The sequence below is a fragment of the Periplaneta americana genome, chromosome 16, assembly GCF_040183065.1.
Source record: "Periplaneta americana isolate PAMFEO1 chromosome 16, P.americana_PAMFEO1_priV1, whole genome shotgun sequence".
Classification (NCBI taxonomy): domain Eukaryota; kingdom Metazoa; phylum Arthropoda; class Insecta; order Blattodea; family Blattidae; genus Periplaneta; species Periplaneta americana.
In genome coordinates, this window is record NC_091132.1 from 45,317,263 (window position 1) to 45,341,163 (window position 23,901).

At 34.9% G+C, this 23,901-nt stretch overlaps 2 protein-coding genes across 2 annotated transcripts; one reads left to right on the plus strand and one right to left on the minus strand.

Moving 5' to 3' along the window:
• Nucleotides 1-2,449: 2,449 nt before the first annotated feature.
• LOC138716203 (cuticle protein 19-like) lies at nucleotides 2,450-3,350 on the plus strand. Its single transcript, XM_069849039.1, has 3 exons — nucleotides 2,450-2,509; nucleotides 2,624-2,689; nucleotides 2,983-3,350. Exons 1-3 carry the CDS (start codon nucleotides 2,495-2,497, stop codon nucleotides 3,292-3,294), a joined length of 393 nt encoding a protein of 130 aa, XP_069705140.1. The 5' UTR covers nucleotides 2,450-2,494; the 3' UTR covers nucleotides 3,295-3,350.
• Nucleotides 3,351-6,590: 3,240 nt separating this feature from the next.
• Nucleotides 6,591-18,230, minus strand: LOC138691384 (uncharacterized). The gene is made up of 4 exons (XM_069813296.1): nucleotides 18,194-18,230; nucleotides 16,980-17,045; nucleotides 16,504-16,794; nucleotides 6,591-6,893 (listed from the first exon to the last, which is right to left on the minus strand). The coding sequence occupies exons 1-4, from the start codon at nucleotides 18,206-18,208 to the stop codon at nucleotides 6,591-6,593; spliced, it is 675 nt and encodes a 224-aa protein (XP_069669397.1). The 5' UTR covers nucleotides 18,209-18,230.
• Nucleotides 18,231-23,901: the final 5,671 nt, after the last annotated feature.

Sequence of the window (23,901 nt, forward strand, 5' to 3'; positions counted from 1 at the left end):
CTAGTCTTGATCCATTTTGTCACATCCTGCACTCCACATTTTTCCCTAATCTCATCATTCGTCTGCCTGCCGTATAACGTAATGCCAGTAATACTTCGTAATGGCCTCATTTCTGTTGTTGTCATCATTTTTACAGTTTTTTTTGTTTCAGCTCTAGTTTCCGTTGCATATGTTAATACCGGCCCTTATACATGTTTTATATATTTTGATCCTGCTTTCTATGTTCATGTATTTATTTTTCCAAATTACATCTCTTAGATATCCTGATTTTATATTTGCTTTAGTATTCTGTTCTCTTACTTCTTCCTCCAAATTTTTATTGCTTGTTATTTTTGTTCCTAAGTAACTGAAACTCATGACTTGTTCTATGGGTTTATCGCATATTGCAAGTTTACATCTGAGTGGCTGCCTTGAGATAGTTTGTGATTTTGTTTTATTTTCCGATATCACCATGTTAAATTGTTCTGCTGTTATTTCAAATTTATATAGCAAACTCTGTGGATTTTCCTCGTTTTCTGCTAAAAGCATCACATCAATAAGCATAGCATATTATTTTAGGCCCGATGCAGACTAGCGTCATAAAGACGCGCGTCCATTGGTTGACGCTGCGTCCCTGTGTCCACCCGTCCACACGTAGCGTCATAATGACGCATATTGTTCCGACTTTTGGAATCTTTCAGAGATCCATGATGGAAGTGTACAGACGAAAACGTGCTGTTTTTGCGTATTTAGTTTACAAAAACTAGTTGAAGCGCACAGAGAGGCGGTTTTGGGAACATCCATTGGTTGCCAAACGATTCCTTCAAGGTACTTTTACGACAATGTTCGTAGAATTGAGAGAAGATGATACAAAATTCTTCAATTATTTTCGAATGAGTGTTAAATCATTTGATGAACTGGCATGTAAGGTAAGTGACCTGATCAAAAGTGAAGATACTGTGATGAGACTAGCAATCCCTCCCTTAGAAATGTAAATTTTAAGGCAAGTTCACTCATTCAAAGTATATTGATATTGAAAATGAAATATGTTTAGTTTGGTATTATTAGGTTATATTTTCTAAGTTTTAAGGTATAAGTTTTAAAAGTATAAAAGTGAACTTTAGGGAAGACTTAAATAACTGACAAACAACGATATTGATTAGCTATCTAGCATTTGAATACATAATCTATCACTGAAACATTACAAAAATTAATACAATTACACTGCACTTACATGAACAACAATTAGGTCTAAGGAAACTGAAACAAGTCTACAGACTCGGTGGAGTCTTCTAGTGAGTGTGTTGAAATGTTGCTCATCGCAGGAGAACATTGAACAGAGAGGATACTGCCAGGGTACACGTGGCTGGTTTTGGGAAGGAAAATGCTGCTCCTGAGGAACATTGTGCTGTGTATGGGTTGCGGTATGAATAACAGACAGTCTTATTTTCTTGGCAAAGTCCAAAACTCCACTCCTAAAATCCAATTTTTGTTCAACATTAAAAGTACTAACGATTGCAATCAGAGACTAAAAAAATACCTATCATCGTTAGGCTTAGGAGCAGGAACATTAGGGATTGGAGTCTTCATGAAATATATCATAGTATCCTCCAAATCCCTTCGTCGCTTTGCTGGACGCTCAGAGAGGAAAGGTGGGTTAGCTGAGGCATTCCTCACTTGAAACATCTGGGAACTTTTTAATCGCTTCAATAAGTAATTCTACGTCGATTTCGCTGTCTATACTACGCCGATAGACGCACGTGTGAATTGAACAACAGTCAACAATGAAGTGCCAGAACGCAGCAGCCAGCGGTGACGCTGCGTTTAGGCAGAACCCGCAACTAGAAAATTAACGCTGCGTCACCGCCGTCTATCTTTACCTGACGCTGCGTCCCGGGGACCACGTGTGTATGGGTCACTTTAGAACAATGTACTTCTAAACCGCGCATCAATGGGACGCTGCGTCACATATAAATCATTATTATTATTATTATTATTATTATTATTATTATTATTATTATTATTATTATTATTATTATTATTTAACGCTAGTCTGCATCGGGCCTTAATGTCTTTATTTCCTAATCTGTAGCCCCTCGTTCCTGCTTTAGTTTCCTTTATTATTTCGTCCATGATCACATTGAACAGAATAGGGCTAAGACCATAAGTGTTACGTACTGTCAAAATAGGCTGAAGAGATACGAGCTTGATACCATTCGTTTGGAATTTGTATTTCATATCGTAATCAAAATCTTGTGTTATCAATTGCTTCTGGCTTAATAAATATTTGAATTTACATAACGTACAGTTGACATTAAAGTTAATTTACCGTGCATGTTGCTTTTCTATCCGGAAAAGCGAAGGAAGTCGACAATGCTGCATCTTCATTCCTTACATTCCCTGGACTTTTACGCACCGCAGCATAACACCTTACCTATCATATATAAAGCAGCAACGATTTTTAAATGACAGAAGCTTCTGAACCAACATCAAGCAACAATCTACCACGGTTACCATGGCAACACTAGCTGTAAGTATTCACAATAATTGCTTAAAGTAATACTAACCTTAAAATAAATTATATGTTCCCAAGCACACCAATGTAATAATAGACATAATTTTTTCACTCTTTATTCGTTCCCAGGTCGCTACAATAGTTCTTGTGCTCTGTGCCGTATCATTTGGTGATCATCATGAAGAACATCACCATGTAAGAATTTCTTTTCGATATTCTAGAAAATTAAACGTAATATAATTTTATGATAATTCACCTACATTATTAACATTTGTATATACGTATATTGAGAATGTATTAAAATGAGATGTTTATACTATTCTCCACATCCATTTTAGCTAACGACACTTAAATTCTTTAAATTATATTGTTTTTATATTACTTTCTTAATGATATTATAACTCATTTGTAATGCTTAACATTAAAACAATTAGCGTTTTTACTTGATTGGCGTGATGAATTTAATTCCATTTCTGTGTTTTCAATAGGCACATCCCAAGTACGAATTCAAGTACGGAGTGAAGGATCCACACACTCACGATATCAAGGAACAGGCTGAGAAGCGAGATGGCCACAAAGTCGAGGGTCACTACATGCTGGTGGAACCTGATGGAACTATCCGTACTGTACACTACAACGCTGACAAACACACCGGATTCCACGCTCACGTGCACAAAACAGGTCACGCTGTTCACCCCATCCATCACGAGAAGAAGGTGGAAACCCACCACCACAAAACTGAAGAAAGCGGGTCTCACCACAAGGCATCCAGCTACATCAATTCACATTTGCACGTTTAGCCGTCTTATTTAAATGTATTTGTTGTGTTAAATGATTTGAATTAAATAATTGTCAAAGAGAGACTTACTGGAATTTATTTTGAATAACTTAATCATAAAACTTAATTCCATGCATTTGAGTTCAATGTTTTAACTACAGGGATCATTTAAAAGACAAGTTAATATCATAATACTGAAACGACGTAAAAATGTAATGTCTTGTTATAGTCGTAAGCGTAAGTATTGTAGTCGACATGTTTATTACTATTCTCACCAAACTTACACTGTTTAAAAACTTAAACTCTTTTTCATTGTTATAGTATGTAGTCATATACTAAGTATTTTTTGTAATTTTAGCTGAAAATTATACCGCAAAGTTGACATGAAAGCATCCTTGCATATGAATAATTTCACCTAGAATTTGGGAAAATTTTAATTTAATCTGTTGTGTCTGTATAGTTGCAGAACCAGTTTCATTCATAAAAATTGGATGTACTCACATTTCTCGACACAGTTAATATTGGTCCGCAAAGTATTTTCTATGTAATTCGATGTTTAATGTCAATCCAAAGCTAACGTTGGAATAGGAGTTCATAATCCTGAATAGTGATATAGTGCTTTCGGTATTCCTCAAATTCTATTTATGATATATCTCTAAATGTCATTCACCAAGTCTTATGAAAATTCACGAAAGAATTGTAAGAGTTTGGAGTTACTATGTAATGATTACATTAACGTATATTTTGAGGGAAAAATAGTTGTGTTTTATTCACTTATTCACCTAGAAACAAGAAATTGAGAGTGTTCTGACAATAGTTATATCGGTGAGAAGAGTGGTTAAATTGGTATCAAATATGTTTGAAAATTATAAAGCAAGGTCTGAAAGACAGGTGCCAATTTATTGCGAATGCAAGAGACTTCAAACAAAGAAAATCTTAACTAGAAATGGTCTCGCCAATGGGCGACTTCTAGGGTGCTATTCATAGACATTTCGCAGCACGCGCTACGAGCGTGCTAAACTAGTCCCGGCTATGCACTGGTTACTATACAGTATTCAAATTATATAGGCCTACTATTGCTAACACTGATTTATGAATACGAAATACGCTGATCATCCACCGGAAGCCCGGGCTAAGAATGTCTATGGATACGGCCCCTAGAGCTTAAGAGTGACTGGCTCTTATACGAGGCGCATCCAGAAAGTAAGTTTTCCAATTTTTTCCCCATAAAAATAAACGTAATTAGCCGTGTCAATTGCGCATACGTAACAGATCTATGATGTATCAATCATATGCCAGCCGGACAGGTCCCGCCTGGTGCCAGTAGCGTGGCAGCAGTGGTCCGAAATGGAAGCTCTTATTCCTTCTCCCGCCGCCTGCGAGGTTCGGTCGGTGATAAAGTTCTTTAATGCACAAAGCATTGCGCCAATTAAAATTCATCGGCAGCTCTGTCAGGTCTATGGGCCGAACATCATGAGTAAGCAGATGCTGCGTCGTTGGTGTAGGCAGTTTTCCGAAGGTCGTCAAAGTGTCCATGATGAAGAGCGCAGTGGGCGACCGTCCCTCATCCGTGATGATCGTGTTGAGCTGGTGCGGCAGTACATCATGGAGAACCGTCGCTTCACGATTACGGAGCTGAGCAGCCATTTTCCGCAGATATCGCGATCCTTGTTGCATGAGATTGTCACTAAGCACCTGCTGTTCAAAAAAGTGTGTGCCAGGTGGGTGCCGAAAAACCTGACACCCGAACACAAAATGCAACGTTTAGGAGCAGCACTGACATTTCTGCAACGATATCCCGATGACGGCGACGAGTTCCTCGACAGGATCGTCACGGGCGATGAGACTTGGATTTCGCACTTCACCCCGGAAACCAATCAGCAGTCAATGCATTGGCGGCATAGTGGATCTCCGGTCAGGACGAAATTCAAACAGTCGCTGTCGGTACGGAATGTGATGTGCACGGTGTTTTGGGACAGGAAGGGCATTCTGCTCATTGACTTCCTTCCAAAAGGTGAAACAATGAACGCTGACCGTTACTGTGAAACACTGCGAAAATTGCGACGTGTCATTCAAAACAAGAGGCATGGAATTCTTACTGCAGGTGTTGTGCTCCTCCATGACAATGCTCGTCCACATACGGCTCGGCGCACAGCAGCTGTTTTAACGGAATTTGGCTGGGAGTTGTTTGATCTTCCACCCTACAGTCCTGTCTTGCTCCCAGCGATTTTCACGTTTTGTTGCACCTCAAGAAATTCCTGTCCTCCGGTGAGCGTTTTGGCAACGACGAAGAGCTGAAGACGTCTGTCACACGCTGGTTCCATTCACAGGCGGCAGAGTTCTACGACAGAGGGATACAAAAGTTGATCCCACGATACGACAAGTGTCTCAATTCTCATGGTGGCTATGTTGAAAAATAGCTGAAACATTGCTGTACCCGTTGCCAATAAATGTTTTCCTGAAAGTGTGTGTTCTTTTTCTTTAAATAGGGAACTTACTTTCTGGATGCGCCTCGCATATCATCTGAAGTTGCGAACGCCGTTAAATAAACCATAATTTAAAAAAAAATTCACATGTGATTTTCTAGGTGTGCCTCTACACATATTGCAACCGTTATTTCATGGATTTCAGTAGGTGTATGCTCTTCTATAGTAAAAAAAAACGAGGTATAGCATGCTGTTTACTTTTAGATGCTTCTCTCTTCTACCATTCGCTTTTCTTCTGTTGCACATAGCAAACCTCTACCGACTATCGTTTGAAATAGATGAATGAATGGACAGATGTGCTCAGAGAGAGAGAGAGAGATATATACATGGATGGATGAACTGGCAGACAGACAGTGTGTGGTTAGATAGGCATATTTTCAGACAAAAATGTCTCTGGATAAAAAAAGATCTCTACGACTTTCACACGAGACATTTTACATTCTCTCGAAAAGATGTTTTGCCGGATTCCAAGTCAGTTGTGCATTTTTCTACCTGTTAACTACTGCACGTCTGGTATCTATTCGCGATGATTTACTTGTGATGGTGCGATAAAAAGCTCATTCAGAACCCTAGAAAAATGATTAGAAATAATAAATCATATTAATATGTAGGCAATTATACATGCATATTAAGACAATTATGAAGACGGAATACCAGGAATATAATTTTATTTACAACTTACAAATTACAATAAATAATTTTTCCTTAAACAGAACACACTAGTATACAATATGAATTCAACGCAAGTATTAAAATGCTAAACACTGATATCGTTTACCACACTAAGATGGAACGAAAAAGTAAAATGTTAACGTTGATTAGAGAAATCGCCCTAAAGTAGATGTGAGTTGCTGTAGCTGGATGCTTTGTGGTGAGAGCTACCTTCTTCAGCTTTGTGGATTTCCACCTTCTTCTCGTGATGGATTGGGTGAATAGCGTGGCCTGTTTTGTGCACATGAGCGTGGAATCCGGTGTGTTTGTCAGCGTTGTAGTGTACAGTACGGATAGTTCCGTCAGGTTCAACCAGCATGTAGTGACCCTCGACTTTGTGACCGTCTCGTTTCTCAGCCTGTTCCTTGATGTCGTGAGTGTGTGGATCCTTCACTCCGTACTTGAACTCGTACTTCGGGTGCGCCTTTGTAAATGAAAGTAAGTGCGGTTAGTTGGACGATTACACTAGTTATATTTTTTTTAATATTGTAAATTTTAGTTGTAGAAAAATGTTAATAGAAGTTTGACTAAAGCAGGACCGGGCATGAGAGCGGCTCAGTCTAGTCGGCTAGAGCTGCTCTCGCTCCGAAAGGCACTTCAATTCCAAGCCAGAGTAGAACGCTCACGCAGTGGCGGACTCGCATTACAGCTGCCTTCCCTGCATTAATGTAACAAGAGCCACGGTTGTTCTAGTCATTCAGTCTGTCAGTATATAATAGTTTATAAGGATATTACATCAATCCATTGTACATTACAGAATTTATAACACTCTTATTAATTTAATGAAATAAACTTCGCTCTATCCACACACACATATCATTACGCTTATTTACATAACCCATACGCATATACTGCAACCTCCTCACCACGGTTCTAAGAGACAGGCATATGGCTTCCACTTCCCCTACTTGCTGTGGACAGAATTCATCTGCCAATATAATTAAACATCGCATGATGAATTCACCTTCGTTGAATGTTTTCAATTCCTTTGCAATTTCGTGGCAAATTTTGTAGCTAATTCTCATGGCCGATTCACTAAGTGCATTATTGTCATCCTGTTAATATGTAATATGATATGATATGATATGATGTGATATGATATGATATGATATGATATGATATGATATGATATGATATGATATGATATGATATGATATGATATGATATGATATGATATGATATGATATGATATGATATGATATGATATGATATGATATGATGTAAAATAATGTGATGCGATATGATATGATATATAATATAATATAATATAAAATGATGCGATGCGATATACGATATGATATGATATGATATGATATGATATGATATGATATGATATGATATGATATGATATGATATGATATGATATGATATGATATGATATGATATGATATGATATGATATGCCTATATAATATATAATAAAATATTGTGATGCGATGTGATATATATGATGATATGATATGATATGATATGATGTGATGTGATGTGATGTGGTGTGGCGTGGCGTGGCGTGGCGTGATATGATATGATATGATATATGATATGATATGATATGATATGATATGATATGATATGATATGATATGATATGATATATATGATATGTTATGTTATGGTATGGTATGGTATGGTATGATATGATATGATATGATATGATATGATATGATATATGTATGATATGTATGATATGATATGATATGATATGATATGATATGATATGATATGATATGATATGATATGATATGATATATGAAATTGTTTGCTGTTGACTTTCCAGAGTCTGCTACAGACTCTGGAAAGTCAACAGCAAACAATTTCAATATTTACAGACAGCAGGATAACATTAGACTCCCTTAGAAATAAAACAAATCATACGCATCTTATAAAAGAAATCAGAAGAGAAGTAAAGGAAGCGGAGAGGAAGAAGTGGAAAATAGAATTCAACTGGATTAAGGCCCACGTTGGACACGAGGGGAATGAATTAGCAGATCAACTTGCGAAGAAGGCAGCACGCTCCGAGAATATTCCAGAGAGCTACAGCAAGACACCAAAAAGTGCAGTGAAAGGTGAAATACACACTCTCAGTTTAGTGAAGTGGCAAAACGAATGGGACAACACAGCAAAAGGACAAATCACAAAATCTTTCTTCCCAAATATAAACGATCGGTTAAAATTGAAACTTAACATAACCCCAAACTTCACAACTATAATAACAGGACACGGAAATATAAAATCTTATCTACATAAATATAAAATTATAGATAGCCCATTATGTCCATGCAACAATGACGAACAAACGATAGATCATTTGTTATACAATTGTAAATTACTTGAAAGAGAAAGAGACATTCTGAAAGCGGCAGTTCTAAAGTCTGAAAACAGACCAGTGAATAAAGACAAACTAGTGCACAAATACCAGAAGAACTTGATCAAATTTACTAACAATATACAGTTTGACAAAATACAATGAAAGAAAAGTACAAAATTCATCCATCTATATTGCCTGTAAAGAAACTTTTAGAACAATATAAAGTAATTATATGAACATAGTTTAAGTTAAACCAATGCATGTAGTATTACTCCACAGTAATGGAGCATGCAGTCTGTATAAAAAATAAAAAAATGATATGATATGATATGATATGATATGATATGATATGATATGATATGATATGATATGATATGATATGATATGATATGATATGATATGATATGATATGATATGATATGATATGATATGATATGATATGATATGATATGATATGATATGATATGATATGTGACCATAAATTAATACAACTTAAAGAAAATGTTTCCCAGGTACATTATATTAGAGTATCTATTCGATATTTATATATTGCATTGTAAGTTATTGTAGTACATTTAGTAATATATAAGTTTAAATTATACAAATATTATGATATATCATAGTTTAGTATGTTACAGTTCATGATATATAATATTATGTATTATATATCATCATACTTGTATAATTTAAAATTATATATTACTAAGTGTATAATAACTTATAATGCAATGCAAATATCATATAGATACTCTAATATAATGTACCTGAGAAACATTTTCTTTAAGTTGTATTAATTTATGGCGTTCATTACCAACATATTTGTCATATTCAGTAGCATGTTGTAAAGAATAATGTCGTTGAATATTGAGCCTCTTAATCAGTTGGAGTGTTTTATGACAAATTAAACACTTTGCTAATCCACTGCTCTCTACGAAAAATAACTACTCCTCCCATGATACATTAAAAGCATTCGGAGTAGCGGTCCGCTTTAGTCTATGAGCGGAAGCTCCGTCTTCAAAGTTCGCCTTCATATTGCAGAGTCACCACTGCACCGACACTGAATGACGTACAGTATGCATACGTCACACCGCTCGCCAGACAAGCTCTTTAAAGCACACAGCGCTCATTTCTCAGAATCACGTAATGTGTCCAGCCCTGGACTAAGGCCATGCCACCTTTGGAAAGGAATTCATATTGCAATATGATTCCTTTCATTTTAATAATTTGAGTACTTATAATACTTGTTACTGTACACTAAGTAATATGTTTGCAACACTTTAAAATTACGTTGTTTTCCTCAATTTATACAACAAAACTTACATGGTGGTGTTCTTCGTGACGTTCAGCAAATGATGCAACGCACATCATCAGAAGAATTGAGGCGACCTTGAAACGGATAAGTAAATAATGTAAATAAACGTATGCGAAAATGTAACTTCATTACATAAAAACTGCTTAAAGTATTACTTCCATAGTGAAATTCCATTTGATACAGTTACAGTTATTGAGGAAAATTTGTATTGCTTGGTGTCAATACGAATAGAGTATAATGCATCATTGCAATACATTGATATTTAAGAAAAGTATGGAATAAGATTACTTTCTTTTTTGTCCAGAAAGCTTGTAATAATTTAGCAGTTACTTTAAATTTCTATGTTTTGGACAAACTTATCACATGTACCTTACAAAATTAGTAACACAATTTAGTGTTCTGTTTGACATAAGACCATCAAAAATAAGTTAATAATGTTCCGCTAGACAGAATTGTTTCATTATCCTCTTCCCAACAGCAATTTTAATTGTTTATGTTATATCCAAAAATATAATAATAGGTAAACAATTAAAAAAGGGAACTATAAATTTCAAACAAACACCCGCAATTATTTGGAAATTACTTTAATTACACATTTAAAGGTTAAACATTTAGTTCCATTATAATCCAAAACAGTATATGAGAAGAGCGAATATTAAGAAAGGAAAATTTTCTTGAAATGCAACAGTACTTCTATGTACTTCACTACATAAAATATTTGTTTGAAACCAATATAATTTCTCTTATGTAATTTCCTCACTACTTACTGTTAGAATTGTCATGGTAATTGTGTGTTGCTTGATATGGATAACTCAAGACTGTCAATTAAAATTTCGTTTCGTCTTTTATATGATAGCTGAAGAATCAACGTTGCAGTATATTGATATGCAAGGAATGTATGGCATGACGATTCGCTTTTGCTCAGTAGGCTTGAACCTTTCTATTGTTACGAATCTCTATCTCTATGTTTTGCATACGAAATACTTACACGCACATTTCAATAACAAGGAAGTTCAAAGTAATACGAGCAAGAAACCACCAAACATTATCATATTCTACCTAGCACCATTTTACGATGACGAATTTTCTAACATGTCTATTATCTTTATTTCACGAATGTGTTATGGACTGTTCTGAGTAAAGAAAGCTCATATAAAGATGTGTGGAATTTTGCAATGAGTGTGGAGATATGGTTGTTTTAATCTTAACCATAAAAACCTTAAGAAGGTGTAAAGAAGTGACAGATGATTTATTGATTGTATTTAATTATTCGCCTTTCCTCGTGGCATTGCCTGTGTCCGTTAAGTTAAATTATTTGAAGTTGCATTTACAAAATGCTTTTAGCGTTCTTTCTTGAAAATAAAATATTGTTTTCATATTTTGGTGCATATTAAACGATTTATTTTATTTTCGTCTTTTGAATAATATTTTAAGAACGTAAGTATGACATCTTATCATCCAAAAATACATGAATTAGCATGAAATGAGTGAGACGTATGATCATAAAGTGGGTGTTACATCCGTGATACTCATTTCTCTATATAAAAACAGAATATTTATATAGTAAAACTGAACAAATTTCATTTCGTTCGGGTGACAGATTTAATTCATCGTACCAAAGTAAGAGCAAGAACACCCTATCAGTTTCAGCACATATATTAAATTTTTGGGTTCACTTAGCTTATTATGGAACGAATTCCATAAGTGTTACGTATTGTCAAAATAGGCTGAAGAGATACGAGCATGACCATTCGTTGGGAATTTATATTTCATGTCGTAATCGAAATGTTTTGCTATCAATTGCCCCCAATTTAATAAATATTTGAATTTCCATAAACGTACAGTTAACATTAAAGTTACAACTAACGTGCGTGTTGATTTTCTATCCGGAAGAGTGAAGGAAGTCGACAATGCTGCATCTTCATTCCTTACATTCCCTGGACATTTACGCACCGCAGCATAACACCTGTCATATATACAGCAGCAACGTTTTTTAAATGACAGAAGCTTGTGAGCAAACATCAAGCAACAATCTACCACGGTTACCATGGCAACACTAGCCGTAAGTATTCAAAACAATTGCTTAAATTAATACAAGGCTTAAAATAAATTATATGTTCCCAGGTACACCAATAATAATATTTCTTTTACTCTTATTCGTTGCCAGTTAGCTACAATACTTCTTGTGCTCTGTGCCGTATCATTTGGTGATCATCATGAAGAACATCATCATGTAAGAATTACTTTTCTATATTCTAGAAAATTAAACTTAACGTAATTTATGATATTTCAACTACATTACTCACATTTGTATATAAGTATATTGAGAATGAATTAAAATTATAATTGTTTATACTATTACACATCCATTTTAGCTAATAGCCCTTAAATGCTTTATATTATAATTTATTTAATATTAGGGAAGAGTCGGGTAGTATCGGACATCGGGTAATATCGTGACAGAGAGTTTCATCTGCCACACGATGATAGTACCTGATTGACATCGTTAGGTTTCTGTGATGTCGCATAGAGAAATGTAAACATGTCATTCAGGTACTGCCATATGGTGGTAGATGAAAGAAACGCACTGTCCAATTTTACCCAATGTCCGATACTACCCGACTCTCCCCTTATTTCTTAGTTATAATATAACTCATCTGTAAACCTTAACATTAAAACCATTAGCGTTTTTTGCCTCACTGGTATAATGAATTTAATTCCATTTCTGTGTTTTCAATAGGCACATCCCAAGTACGAATTCAAGTACGGAGTGAAGGATCCACACACTCACGACATCAAGGAACAAGCTGAGAAACGAGACGGTCACAAAGTCGAGGGTCACTACATGTTGGTGGAACCTGACGGAACTATCCGTACTGTACACTACAACGCTGACAAACACACAGGATTCCACGCTCACGTGCACAAAACAGGTCACGCTGTTCACCCCATCCACCACGAGAAGAAGGTAGAAACCCACCACCACAAAACTGAAGATAGCGGGTCTCACCACAAGGCATCCAGCTACATCAATTCACATTTGCACGTTTAGCCGTCTTATTTAAATGTATTTGTTGTGTTAAATTATGTGAATAAAATAGTTGTCACAGAAATACTTACTGGCATTTATTTTGAATAATTCATTGAAAAAAAAACTTAATTTTATGCATGTAACCTTCATGTATTAACTACAGGGTCATTTTAATGACGAAAAGTTTATGTCATAATAATGAAGCAACGTAAATATATAATGGCTTTTGAAATTTGTATAAGCGTTGTAGTCGACAAGTTTATTACTATTCTGACCAATCTTCCAATACATGGAAGTAACATTCCATCCTCTTATTTTGACAAAACATCGTCTAACTGATCAGCTGTTTGAATACTTAACCATTATTACTGAATGCAGTAATCTACAAATGGATTCTCAAATATATGTGTAAATCCAAAGAAACACAGCTTTACCAAAGTATTTTTGTAATAGTAAGTTTAGCGAAAGTACAGAATAATTATACTTTATTTTAGTAACTTTCATGTATATTTCTTTTTCACTTATTACAATTTTCTATCTCTTTGATATTGATACAAATGATAATTTTTGACACTATTTATCTCATTTTCTCATTATATGAATACAACAATAATTTAGAACAAAATTCAAAATGATTAATAAAATGAATGGAATTAAAAGTAGATATTTTGGAAAAATATTATACCAATAACAAAATTAAGAATTTACAATATTACTTCCAAAAGCAACATTAAAATATGGGTGTGACAACTCGACATCGAGTAATAGGGTCGAAAAAGATTTTAGGTAACACAGATGACTTTTTTAGCATTTCAAGATTAACAACCATTTGACCTGTGAGCAGAATGGAAAGAAAATAAATGCCAACAAGACGAAGACCGTGGTCATAGGAAGAAAAATAAAGAAGGTAAACTTGCGAATTCTAACTGAAGCAATAGAGCAAGTCGACAGCTTCAGATACTTGGAGTGTACTATAAGCAGTAATATTAGCTGCTGCCAAGAAGTCAAAAGGAGATTAGCAATGGCAAAGAAAGCTTTTAATAGATAAAGGAGCATCTTCTGCGGACCTCTGAAGAAAGAACTAAGGAAGAGACTAGGGAAGTGCTTTGTTTGAAGTGTAGCATTGTACGGGGCAAAACGTGGACATTACGACGAAGTGAAGAGAAGCGACTAGAAACATTTGAAATGTGGATATGCAGAAAGATGAACCGTGTGAAACAGACAGACAGAATAAGAAACGAAGCTGTGTTGGAAAGAGTAGTTGAAGAAATTATGCTGCTAAAACTGATCAGGAAGAGAAAAAGGAATTGGCAGGATCACTGGTTGAGAAGAAACTGCCTTCTGAAATATGCACTGGAAGGCATTGTGAACGGGAGAAGAGTTCGGGGCAGAAGAATATATCAGATGATAGACGACATTAAGATATATGGATCATATGAAGAGACAAAGATGAAGGCAGGAAATAGGAAAGACTGGAGAATCTGGGTTTGCAGTGAAAGACGTGCCCTTGGTCATAAACTATGAATAAATGAGTCTCAACCAAATGAAAAACGCAACATAGAAAGTCCGAAAAAGAAATGGAAAGTCTAAATTCCATTTGAGAAGTAGGGAATAGGCAATAAGCATAGCAATCAAGCATAGCAATCACAGTTGATGATGATGATGATGATGATGATGATGATGATGATGATGATGATGATGATGATGATGATGATGATGATGAGACGACGACGACGACGATGATTAAGAAATATAAAAGAGAAAATATTGTAATGCTGCCAAAATTTACATCGAGATTTTTGTGGTTATATTCATTCTTAGCATTTTTTTACTGTATTGTGATTTCTTTTAAGATTCTTAGTCAGGTTGTGTTCATGTGTAGTAGTTATACGGCCTACCCCTATTTCTCTTGAGCGGTAACAAAGCATGTCATAATACTTGGCTTTGATAATTTTATTCCTGAAAGTCACACTCGTGAGTTGGAATTTCTGATAAAGTATTGATATTCTTGTCTGTTGTCAATATTAAGTCACGTGATGTTTCTTGTTTAGAATCAGGTGCATGAATAAATCCATATTACGACGGTTCATCGGATGTTTGTCTAGTTTTTGGGAAAAGGGAAAGTTTATACGTATGAAGATAGAATCATCGATGATGAATGGATATAGTATTAGATCGTTCGGCGGCCTTCCCTAATAGAAACAGAGAAAGAAATGAATAAAACCAAATTAAACTTATTTCCTAATGTTTAATTCTCGCTTTTCTTCAAATCACAAAAATATGGAAATCGCATGCTTATAAGTCTAGGCAGTAATGAGCATAGACCTATGTGGAAAATCTTCATTTTCATATTATCTTCTGAGGTTTTCTTCTCGGCAGTAATAGTGTAGCACCTTCCGCTCACAAACTGCGATACAGCGGGTATGCGTTGAGAAATTTAAAAATACATCCCTAGCTGATAATATTCAGTAAAAACTAAGTTCACTTATTATTCTGCTCATTCTCTCAGATAAGAGCATCAATATGTTAAATTGAGATTGACGTGCACTGGTCCTGGATTATCCTGTAGAGTTATTCGTCCGGAACATAAACGCGATCAGCAATCCTTTGTAACTTATTTCCCTAGGCATGTCTTTCTGTATATTGCAACCGTTATTCTTTGGATTTCAGTAGGTGTACGCTCTTTTGTATTCAAAAACAATATATATCAAATTGTTTAATTCGGACACATCTATTTTCTATCATTCGCTTTTCTTTTGTTACACATAATGAACCTACCTCTGCTGACTTTTCAAGTATATGAATGGATGGACATATGTACAGATATATATATATATATATATATATATATATATATATATATATATATATATCTGTACATATATATATATATATGGATAGATGAACAGGCAGAAATCCGGTATGTGAATAGATACCTATATTTTCGTACAAAAGTCATCGTGAGTTACACACGAGACATTTTACACTCTTTTGAAAAGACGTATGCCTAATGCGAAATCAGAAGTACATTTTTCTACCATGTTACCTACTGCACGTCTGGTATGTATTCGCGATAACTTGCTTATTATGGTGCCGAAAAAACTCATTCAAACCTAGAATAATGATTATAAATAATGAATCAGGATAATGTGCAAGTTATTACACATCCATATTAAGAAAATAACGAAGATGAGATTCCAATAATACAATTTTACTTACTACTTAAAAATTACAATAAATAATTTTTTCTCGAAACTGAACATACTAGCACACAATATCAACTCAATGCAAGTATTTAATTGTTAAGTTTGATATTGTTGACTACACTAAGGTTAATGTAAATAAAATATTAACATTGGTTAGAGAAATATTCCTAGTGTAGATGTAAGCTGCTGTAGCTGGAAGCTTTGTGGTGAGAGCTGCCTTCTTCAGATTTGTGGATTTCCACCTTCTTCTCGTGATGGATTGGGTGAACAGCATGACCTGTTTTGTGCACGTGAGCGTGGAATCCGATGTGTTTGTCAGCGTTGTAGTGTACAGTACGGATAGTTCCGTCAGGTTCCACCAACATGTAGTGACCCTCGACTTTGTGGCCATCTCGTTTCTCATGCTGTTCCTTGATGTCGTGAGTGTGTGGATCCTTCACTCCGTACTTGAACTCGTACTTCGGATGTGCCTTTGTAAATGAAAGTAAATGCGGTGAGTTAAACGATGATACTAGTTATATTTTCTAACATTGTAACTTTTAGTTGTAGAAAAATGTTAATGTTAGTGTGACTAAAGCCATGCCGCCTTAGGAAACGAACTCATATTGTAATATGAAATTACTTTGTTTTCCTCAAATAATGCAACAAAACTTACATGGTGGTGTTCTTCGTGATATTCAGCAAATGATGCAACGCACATCATCAGAAGAATTGCAGCGACCTTAAACAAATAAGTAAATAATACCAATAAATTAATGCGTTAATGTAACTTCACTACATAAAATTGTTTAAAGTATTACTTCCATAATAAAATTCCCTTTGGTACAGCGAAAGTCTTTAAGGCAATTTTGTATTGCTTGGTGTCAACACCACTAGAATGTAATGCACCATTGCAGTACATTGATATTTAAGAAAAGCATTCTTAGTAGTCTTATTCGACTACTGTCTCTTTTTTCTCAGAAGGCTTGCATCTGTTTAGTAGTTACTTCAGATGTTCATGTTTTGGACAAAATTATTACATGTACGTTGCAATTAGTAAGACAATTTAATGTTCTGTTTGACAGAAAACCATCAAACATGATATTCTGCTAGACTGAATTGAGATGAGCCAGACCCAACCATCCGAGGTCAACAAAGAAAAACAACAAATTTATGAGCCTACTATTCCGTATTTTCGAGAAAAATATCAGATGGAAGGCACCTGGGAAGTACATGGTTTAATGATCGGAGCGAGGGGCACCATCCCACGATCAACTGTAAACACTATCAAAACATTTGGAATCCATGACATCATTCCAAAAATAATTACTTCAACCATTAAAGGGTCTGTGGCAATTCTGAAAAATCATTTATACGGAATATCATAATACCCCCCCCCCTTTCTATTCGTTAGTGTGTGATTGTTACAAATATATGTACAAATTTATTATTTCTTAAACTTAAGCTCCTAGTTCACATTTAAATTTGGCTCATCTATCTTACTGTAATCATTACTATTCTTATATGTGTGTTATTCTGTGTTTTTGGCAACCCAGGATGCCTGGGCAGACTATTTCTTGAAATAAATTATATATATCCTCTTCCGAACTGTTATTATAATTGCTTATGCTATACGCAAAAATATAATAATAGGTTACCAATTCGAAAAGAAGACTATAAATTTCAAACATAAACCTTCAATTCTTTGAAAATTACTTTAAATCCACATTTCAAGATTAAACGTCTACTTTCAACATAATCCAAAACAAAAGCGAATATTAAAAAGAGAAAATTATTTTGAAACACAACAGTACTTCTTTGTACTTCACTACATAAAATATTTCTTTGAAACCAATATAATTTCTCTTATGAAATTTCGTCAGTACTTACTGTTAGAGTTGTCATGGTAATTGTGTGTCGCTTGATATGGATACCTCAAGACTGTCAATTAAAATTTCGTTTCGTCTTTTATATGATAGCTGAAGAATGAACGTTGCAGTATATTGATATGCAAGGAATGTATGGCATGACGATTCGCTTTTGCTCAGGAGGCTTGGACTTTTCTATTGTTACGAATCTCTATGTTTTGCATACGAAATACTTACACGCACATTGCAATAACAAGGAAGTTCAATGTAATACGAGCAAGAAACCACCAACACTATCCAATTCTACCTAACACCATTTTACGATGACGAAGTTCCTAACATGTCTATTATTTTCATTTTACGAATGTATTATGTACTATTCTAAGTAAAATAAAGCCCATATTAATTTGTGTGCAATTTTCAATGCGTTTGGAGATATAGTTGTTTGAATGTTGCCCATAAAAACCCTTAAAAAAGTGTAAAGTAGTGTCAAACGACTTATTGATCGCATTTAATGATTCACTTATCCTCGTGACATTACCTGTGTCCATTAATTCAAATTATTTGAAGTTGCAATTACAAAATGCTTTTAGTGTTCATTCTTGAAAATAAAAGATTGTCTTCATATTTTGGTGCATAGTAAACGATTTATTTTATTTTCGTCTTTTGAATAATATTTGAAGAATATAACTATGACATCTAGTCATCCAAAAATTCATGAATTGCCATGAAATGCGTGAGACGTAAGATGATAAAGTGTTATATCCGTGAGACTCATTTCTCTATATACAAACAGAATATTTGTATAGTAAAACTGAACAAATTTCGTTCGGGTGACAGATTTAATTCATCGTACCAAAGTGAGAGCAAGAACACCCTATCAGTTTCAGCACATATATTAAATTTTGGGTTCACTTAGCTTATTATGGATCGAATTTCATAAGTGTTATGTATTGTGAAAATAGATTGAAGAGATACGAGCTTCATACCCTTCGTTGAGAATTTGTATTTCATATCGTAATCAAAATGTTTCGGTATCAATTGTCCCCAATTTAATAAATATTTGAATTTCTATAAACGTACAGTCAACTAGAGTCGGGCAAACAGCCTCTTACTCCCGCTCGTCCTCGCAGGCGATACTAGCTGGCCGATAACGCCAGTTCGAGAATCGTATTCTCGAGATTCCCACTCTCGGGCACGAGGAATACTGGGTCTCTGCCTGTTATCGCAAGGCCGACTTATCGTTATATAATGAGTACACTGACTGCAGCCTTAATTACCGCTCATCACAACAACTCGTGACTCTTATTGAAATGTTAATGTTTATAAAGTGTGTAGGCTACACAATAATACAACATATTATGATGACGACATTTTTGTAGAATTCACATTATTTTAATTAACTGTTGCCTTTCTCGGGACACAAAATATTGCAGCATTTTCAGTATTTGCCTAAGCTCTTCAATAACGAGCTGTGATTGGATCTATAACGTCTTTTCTTGTTATCAGTATTTCGTTCACATTGTTTTTATTCATTCAATAGTGTTTTGAATACTGCAATTGTAATGGATATCACAAGAGTGTATATTTACAACAGTAAGTAAAAACTAGTCCGCCTCCATGGTTTGATGGACCGAGTTCGATTCTCGGTCGCGAAGTCAGGGGTATTTAATTCGGACCTCTTCACGGGGACTGGTTGTCTGTCCATTGTCCAAGTGTGTGTGATGTTTCGCAGTGGCCCCCCGAATACTCTGACCCAGTAAAGGGGGAAGTCCTGCAGTGTGTGCATGTGTTCAATATAGTTGTGGGTCTGGGTACAATAAGCCTCAGGCTACGGTTCCGAAATTAGTAACAATAAAAGCTAATTAAACAGTAGGACTGGACAACAAATTACACGAACGATTTTACAATAAGAGTACATATTATAAAACAAAATGATATAATTTGAGTTAGTATAATTGACAATAAAATAATTAATACGGCAGTATAATATGTTAGAACGCATAATAGAGTAATTAGGCATTCGAATTTCATCATTATGAAATAAAATGACATAAAAATAAATTGAGGTAGTAGAATATTGGCAATAAAAATTAATTATAGGACGCATAGTATAATAATAATAATAATAATAATAATAATAATAATAATAATAATAATAATAATAATACTATGTGATTGGTGTTTCTGAAAATTAAGGGCGAACTTTGCTACTATTCTGCAAAATCACATCAATAGTACGAGCAGGTTGAATTGTTATTTAATCTGCAATCTGTTTTTAATTTCCAAATTTTGAAAATAAAGTGTCACATAGGCCTACAGCTGAAAGACACTCCTTTAACAATCTCCGCACCTGTAAATGGCTTAATTTCTGCTACGTGATACGATGCTTTGGTTTTAGTTCGTTTTTGTGTACAGTGGAATACATTGATTTCTGTTCAGATATCAGAGACATTTTTAATATTTTCAGCCTTCTGTTCTTGGATGAGAATATTTTGGACACTTCTTATCAAATTTTGTATGCATGCTATAGTAATATATATATATATATATATATATATATATATATATATATATATCAAGATAAACACGTTTACAACCCATTATTATATCAATACATAATAAGCACATGGAACATCATGACCCTGTCCTTTCAGCTACGTGTAGTAGCTGAAAATCTTCATTGGCAGAAATGATGCAGAGTAACTAAAGTTTTCTCCAGTTGCACATTAGTAATAGTAATAGGCCTATTAGTTCAGGGGCCGCAATAAATGTTTCTGAGAGCCGCAAGCGGGCCGCGGACCGCGTAATGAATACCACTGGCCTAGATGGAAGGCCATACTCATGTTATACATACTATATTAAAATACCATTTAATACCATCCGTACAATAACGGGTTTTCATGCGTTGAAGGGTTCCGTACAAATTTGACGGAACAATCGTTTGAGTCATGAGTCCTGCTCCAACAGCTCCTTTGGTTAACTCGCCGTTATTCGAGAACCAGTAACGATTTTGAGTGGCCATCACTTTTAAAAGTAATTTCCATCCTTTCTCAACATTTATCTCGCTTTGACCCCCCCCATATAACGTGAAAAACAAAAAAGTTTTCCGCTTACCATAGGTGAAGTTGCAAATGTCTATTCTGGACAGATCAGTCTCCAACAAAGTTAATATTTTTTTTCTCACTTTCCAAAAACGATTTTCAGTTCGATTTTTTCCTTCTATGCTTTTCTTAGGCATTGAGCTATCTACCCATAAAAATTACAGCGCGATTGAGTAAGTATTATAGGAGCTACGGCATGATATATATTTAAAGGACCGGGAAATGTATAAGCCAATGCTTCCTATAGAACTGCACGGCTGCTTCCTTATCATTACTACAGTCCGGTCTAGACTTCCAATACTGCCGGGAGTGATCTAGTATCGGTAATCTCGGGACCAAGAGAATCTCGTGTTCTCTATCAATGAGTCATTTGGCTACGTTCGGTACGCACGCACTGAGCGAGACTGTGGAGATTACGCATCCCAGAAAGGGCGATAATATGAGGCAGTCTGTCCAACTGTACAGTCAACATTAAAGTTACATCTAAGGTGCGTGTTGCTTTTCTATACGGAAAAGCGAAGGAAGTTGACAATGTTGCATCTTCATTCCTTACATTCCCTGGACATTTACGCACCGCAGCATAACACCTTGCCTATCATATATAAAGCAGCAACGATTTTTAAATGACAGAAGTTTGTGAACCAACATCAAGCAACAATCTACCACGGTTACCATGGCAACACTAGCTGTAAGTATTCACAATAATTGCTTGAAATAATACTAACCTTAAAATAAATTATAAGTTCCCAGGTTCACCAATGTAATAATAGACATAATTTTTTCACTCTTATTCTTTCCCAGGTAGCTGCAACACTTCTTGTGGTCTGTGCCGTATCATTTGGTGATCACCATGAAGAACATCACCATGTAAGAATTTCTTTTCTACATTCTAGAAAATTAAACGTAACATAATTTTATAATATTTCAACTACATTACTAAAATTTATATATTAGTAAATTGAGAATGTATCAATGTTAGATACGTTTATACTAATAAACATTCATTTTAACTTACAACACTTAAATTCTTTATATTATCATTTATTTAATATTACTTTCTTAATGATAATATAACTCATCTATAAAGATTAACATTAAAACCATTACCGCTTTTTACTTTACTGGCATAATGAATTTAATTACATTTCTGTGTTTTTAATAGGCACATCCCAAGTACGAATTCAAGTATGGAGTGAAGGATCCACACACTCACGACATCAAGGAACAGGCTGAGAAACGAGATGGCCACAAAGTCGAGGGTCACTACATGCTGGTGGAACCTGACGGAACTATCCGTACTGTACACTACAACGCTGACAAACACACCGGATTCCACGCTCACGTGCACAAAACAGGTCACGCTGTTCACCCCATCCATCACGAGAAGAAGGTGGAAACCCACAACCACAAAACTGAAGAAAGCGCGTCTCATCACAAGGCATCCAGCTACATCAATTCACATTTGCACGTTTAGTCGTCTTATTTAAATGTATTTGTTATGTTAAATTAAACGAATAAAATAGTTGTCCAAGAAAGACTTACTGGCATTTATTTTGAATAATGCGTTGAAAAAACTTAATTTTATGCATGTAACCTTCATGTATTACCTACAGGGGTCATTTCAGTGACGAGAAGTTCATGTCATAATAATGAAGCAACGTAAATATAGGTATAATTGCTTTTGAAATTTGTATAAGCGTTGAAGTCGACATATTTATTACTATTCTCACCAATCTTACAACACATGGGAGTAACATTCCATCCTCTTATTTTGACAAAACATCGTCTGACTGATCTAATGTTTTAATACTAGACCATTGTTTTATTATTATGGGATGTAGTGATCTACAATTTATTTATGCAATTTTATCTGCAAAATTGTATCGAAAACCTGATATGAGACCGTCCTTATAATTTAATAATTTCACCTAAAATTTGGGAAAGTTATAATTCATTCTGTTGTGTCTATATACTCTTGTTCTAGAATCATTTTTTTTTTTCATAAATATCGGTTATAGATCTATTGATATTTCTCGAAACAGAGTCATTCTGTATCTGCATAAGAAGTCGCTACGAAAATATTTAAGGATTCATAATTTTTTAATAGTGACATAGTGCTTTGGGTATTCATGGAAATATGCTTGAGATATTTCTTTAACTATCATTCCCAAGTCATATGAGAATCCGTGAAAGAATTATAATGCTTTGGCGTTGCTGTGTAATGCTTATATTAACGTATATTTCGAGTTAATTTTTTGTGTTTTATTCATTTATTAATTTGGAAAGAAGAAATTGAGAGTGAGCTTACAATAGTTACATCTGGGAGGGGAGTGGTGAAATTGTTATTAATACATATGCAATTTATAAAACAAGATCTGAAAAATAGGAGCCAAATTGTTGAGAATGAAAGCGATTTCGAACAAAGAAATGCTCTATAAGAGTCGTCATCATCACCAATGACCGATTTCTTTCCATAAGGGTGACGAACTCTCATGCCATTCTCTTCTTCAGAACAGAGAAGCGTCAAAGGGAGACGAAGTCAACAAAATATCATGTTTGCAGCACTAGATTTCCCGGAACTTCTTTCATCACAAGTTTTGCGCAATGAACTAAGAGTTTCATCCGA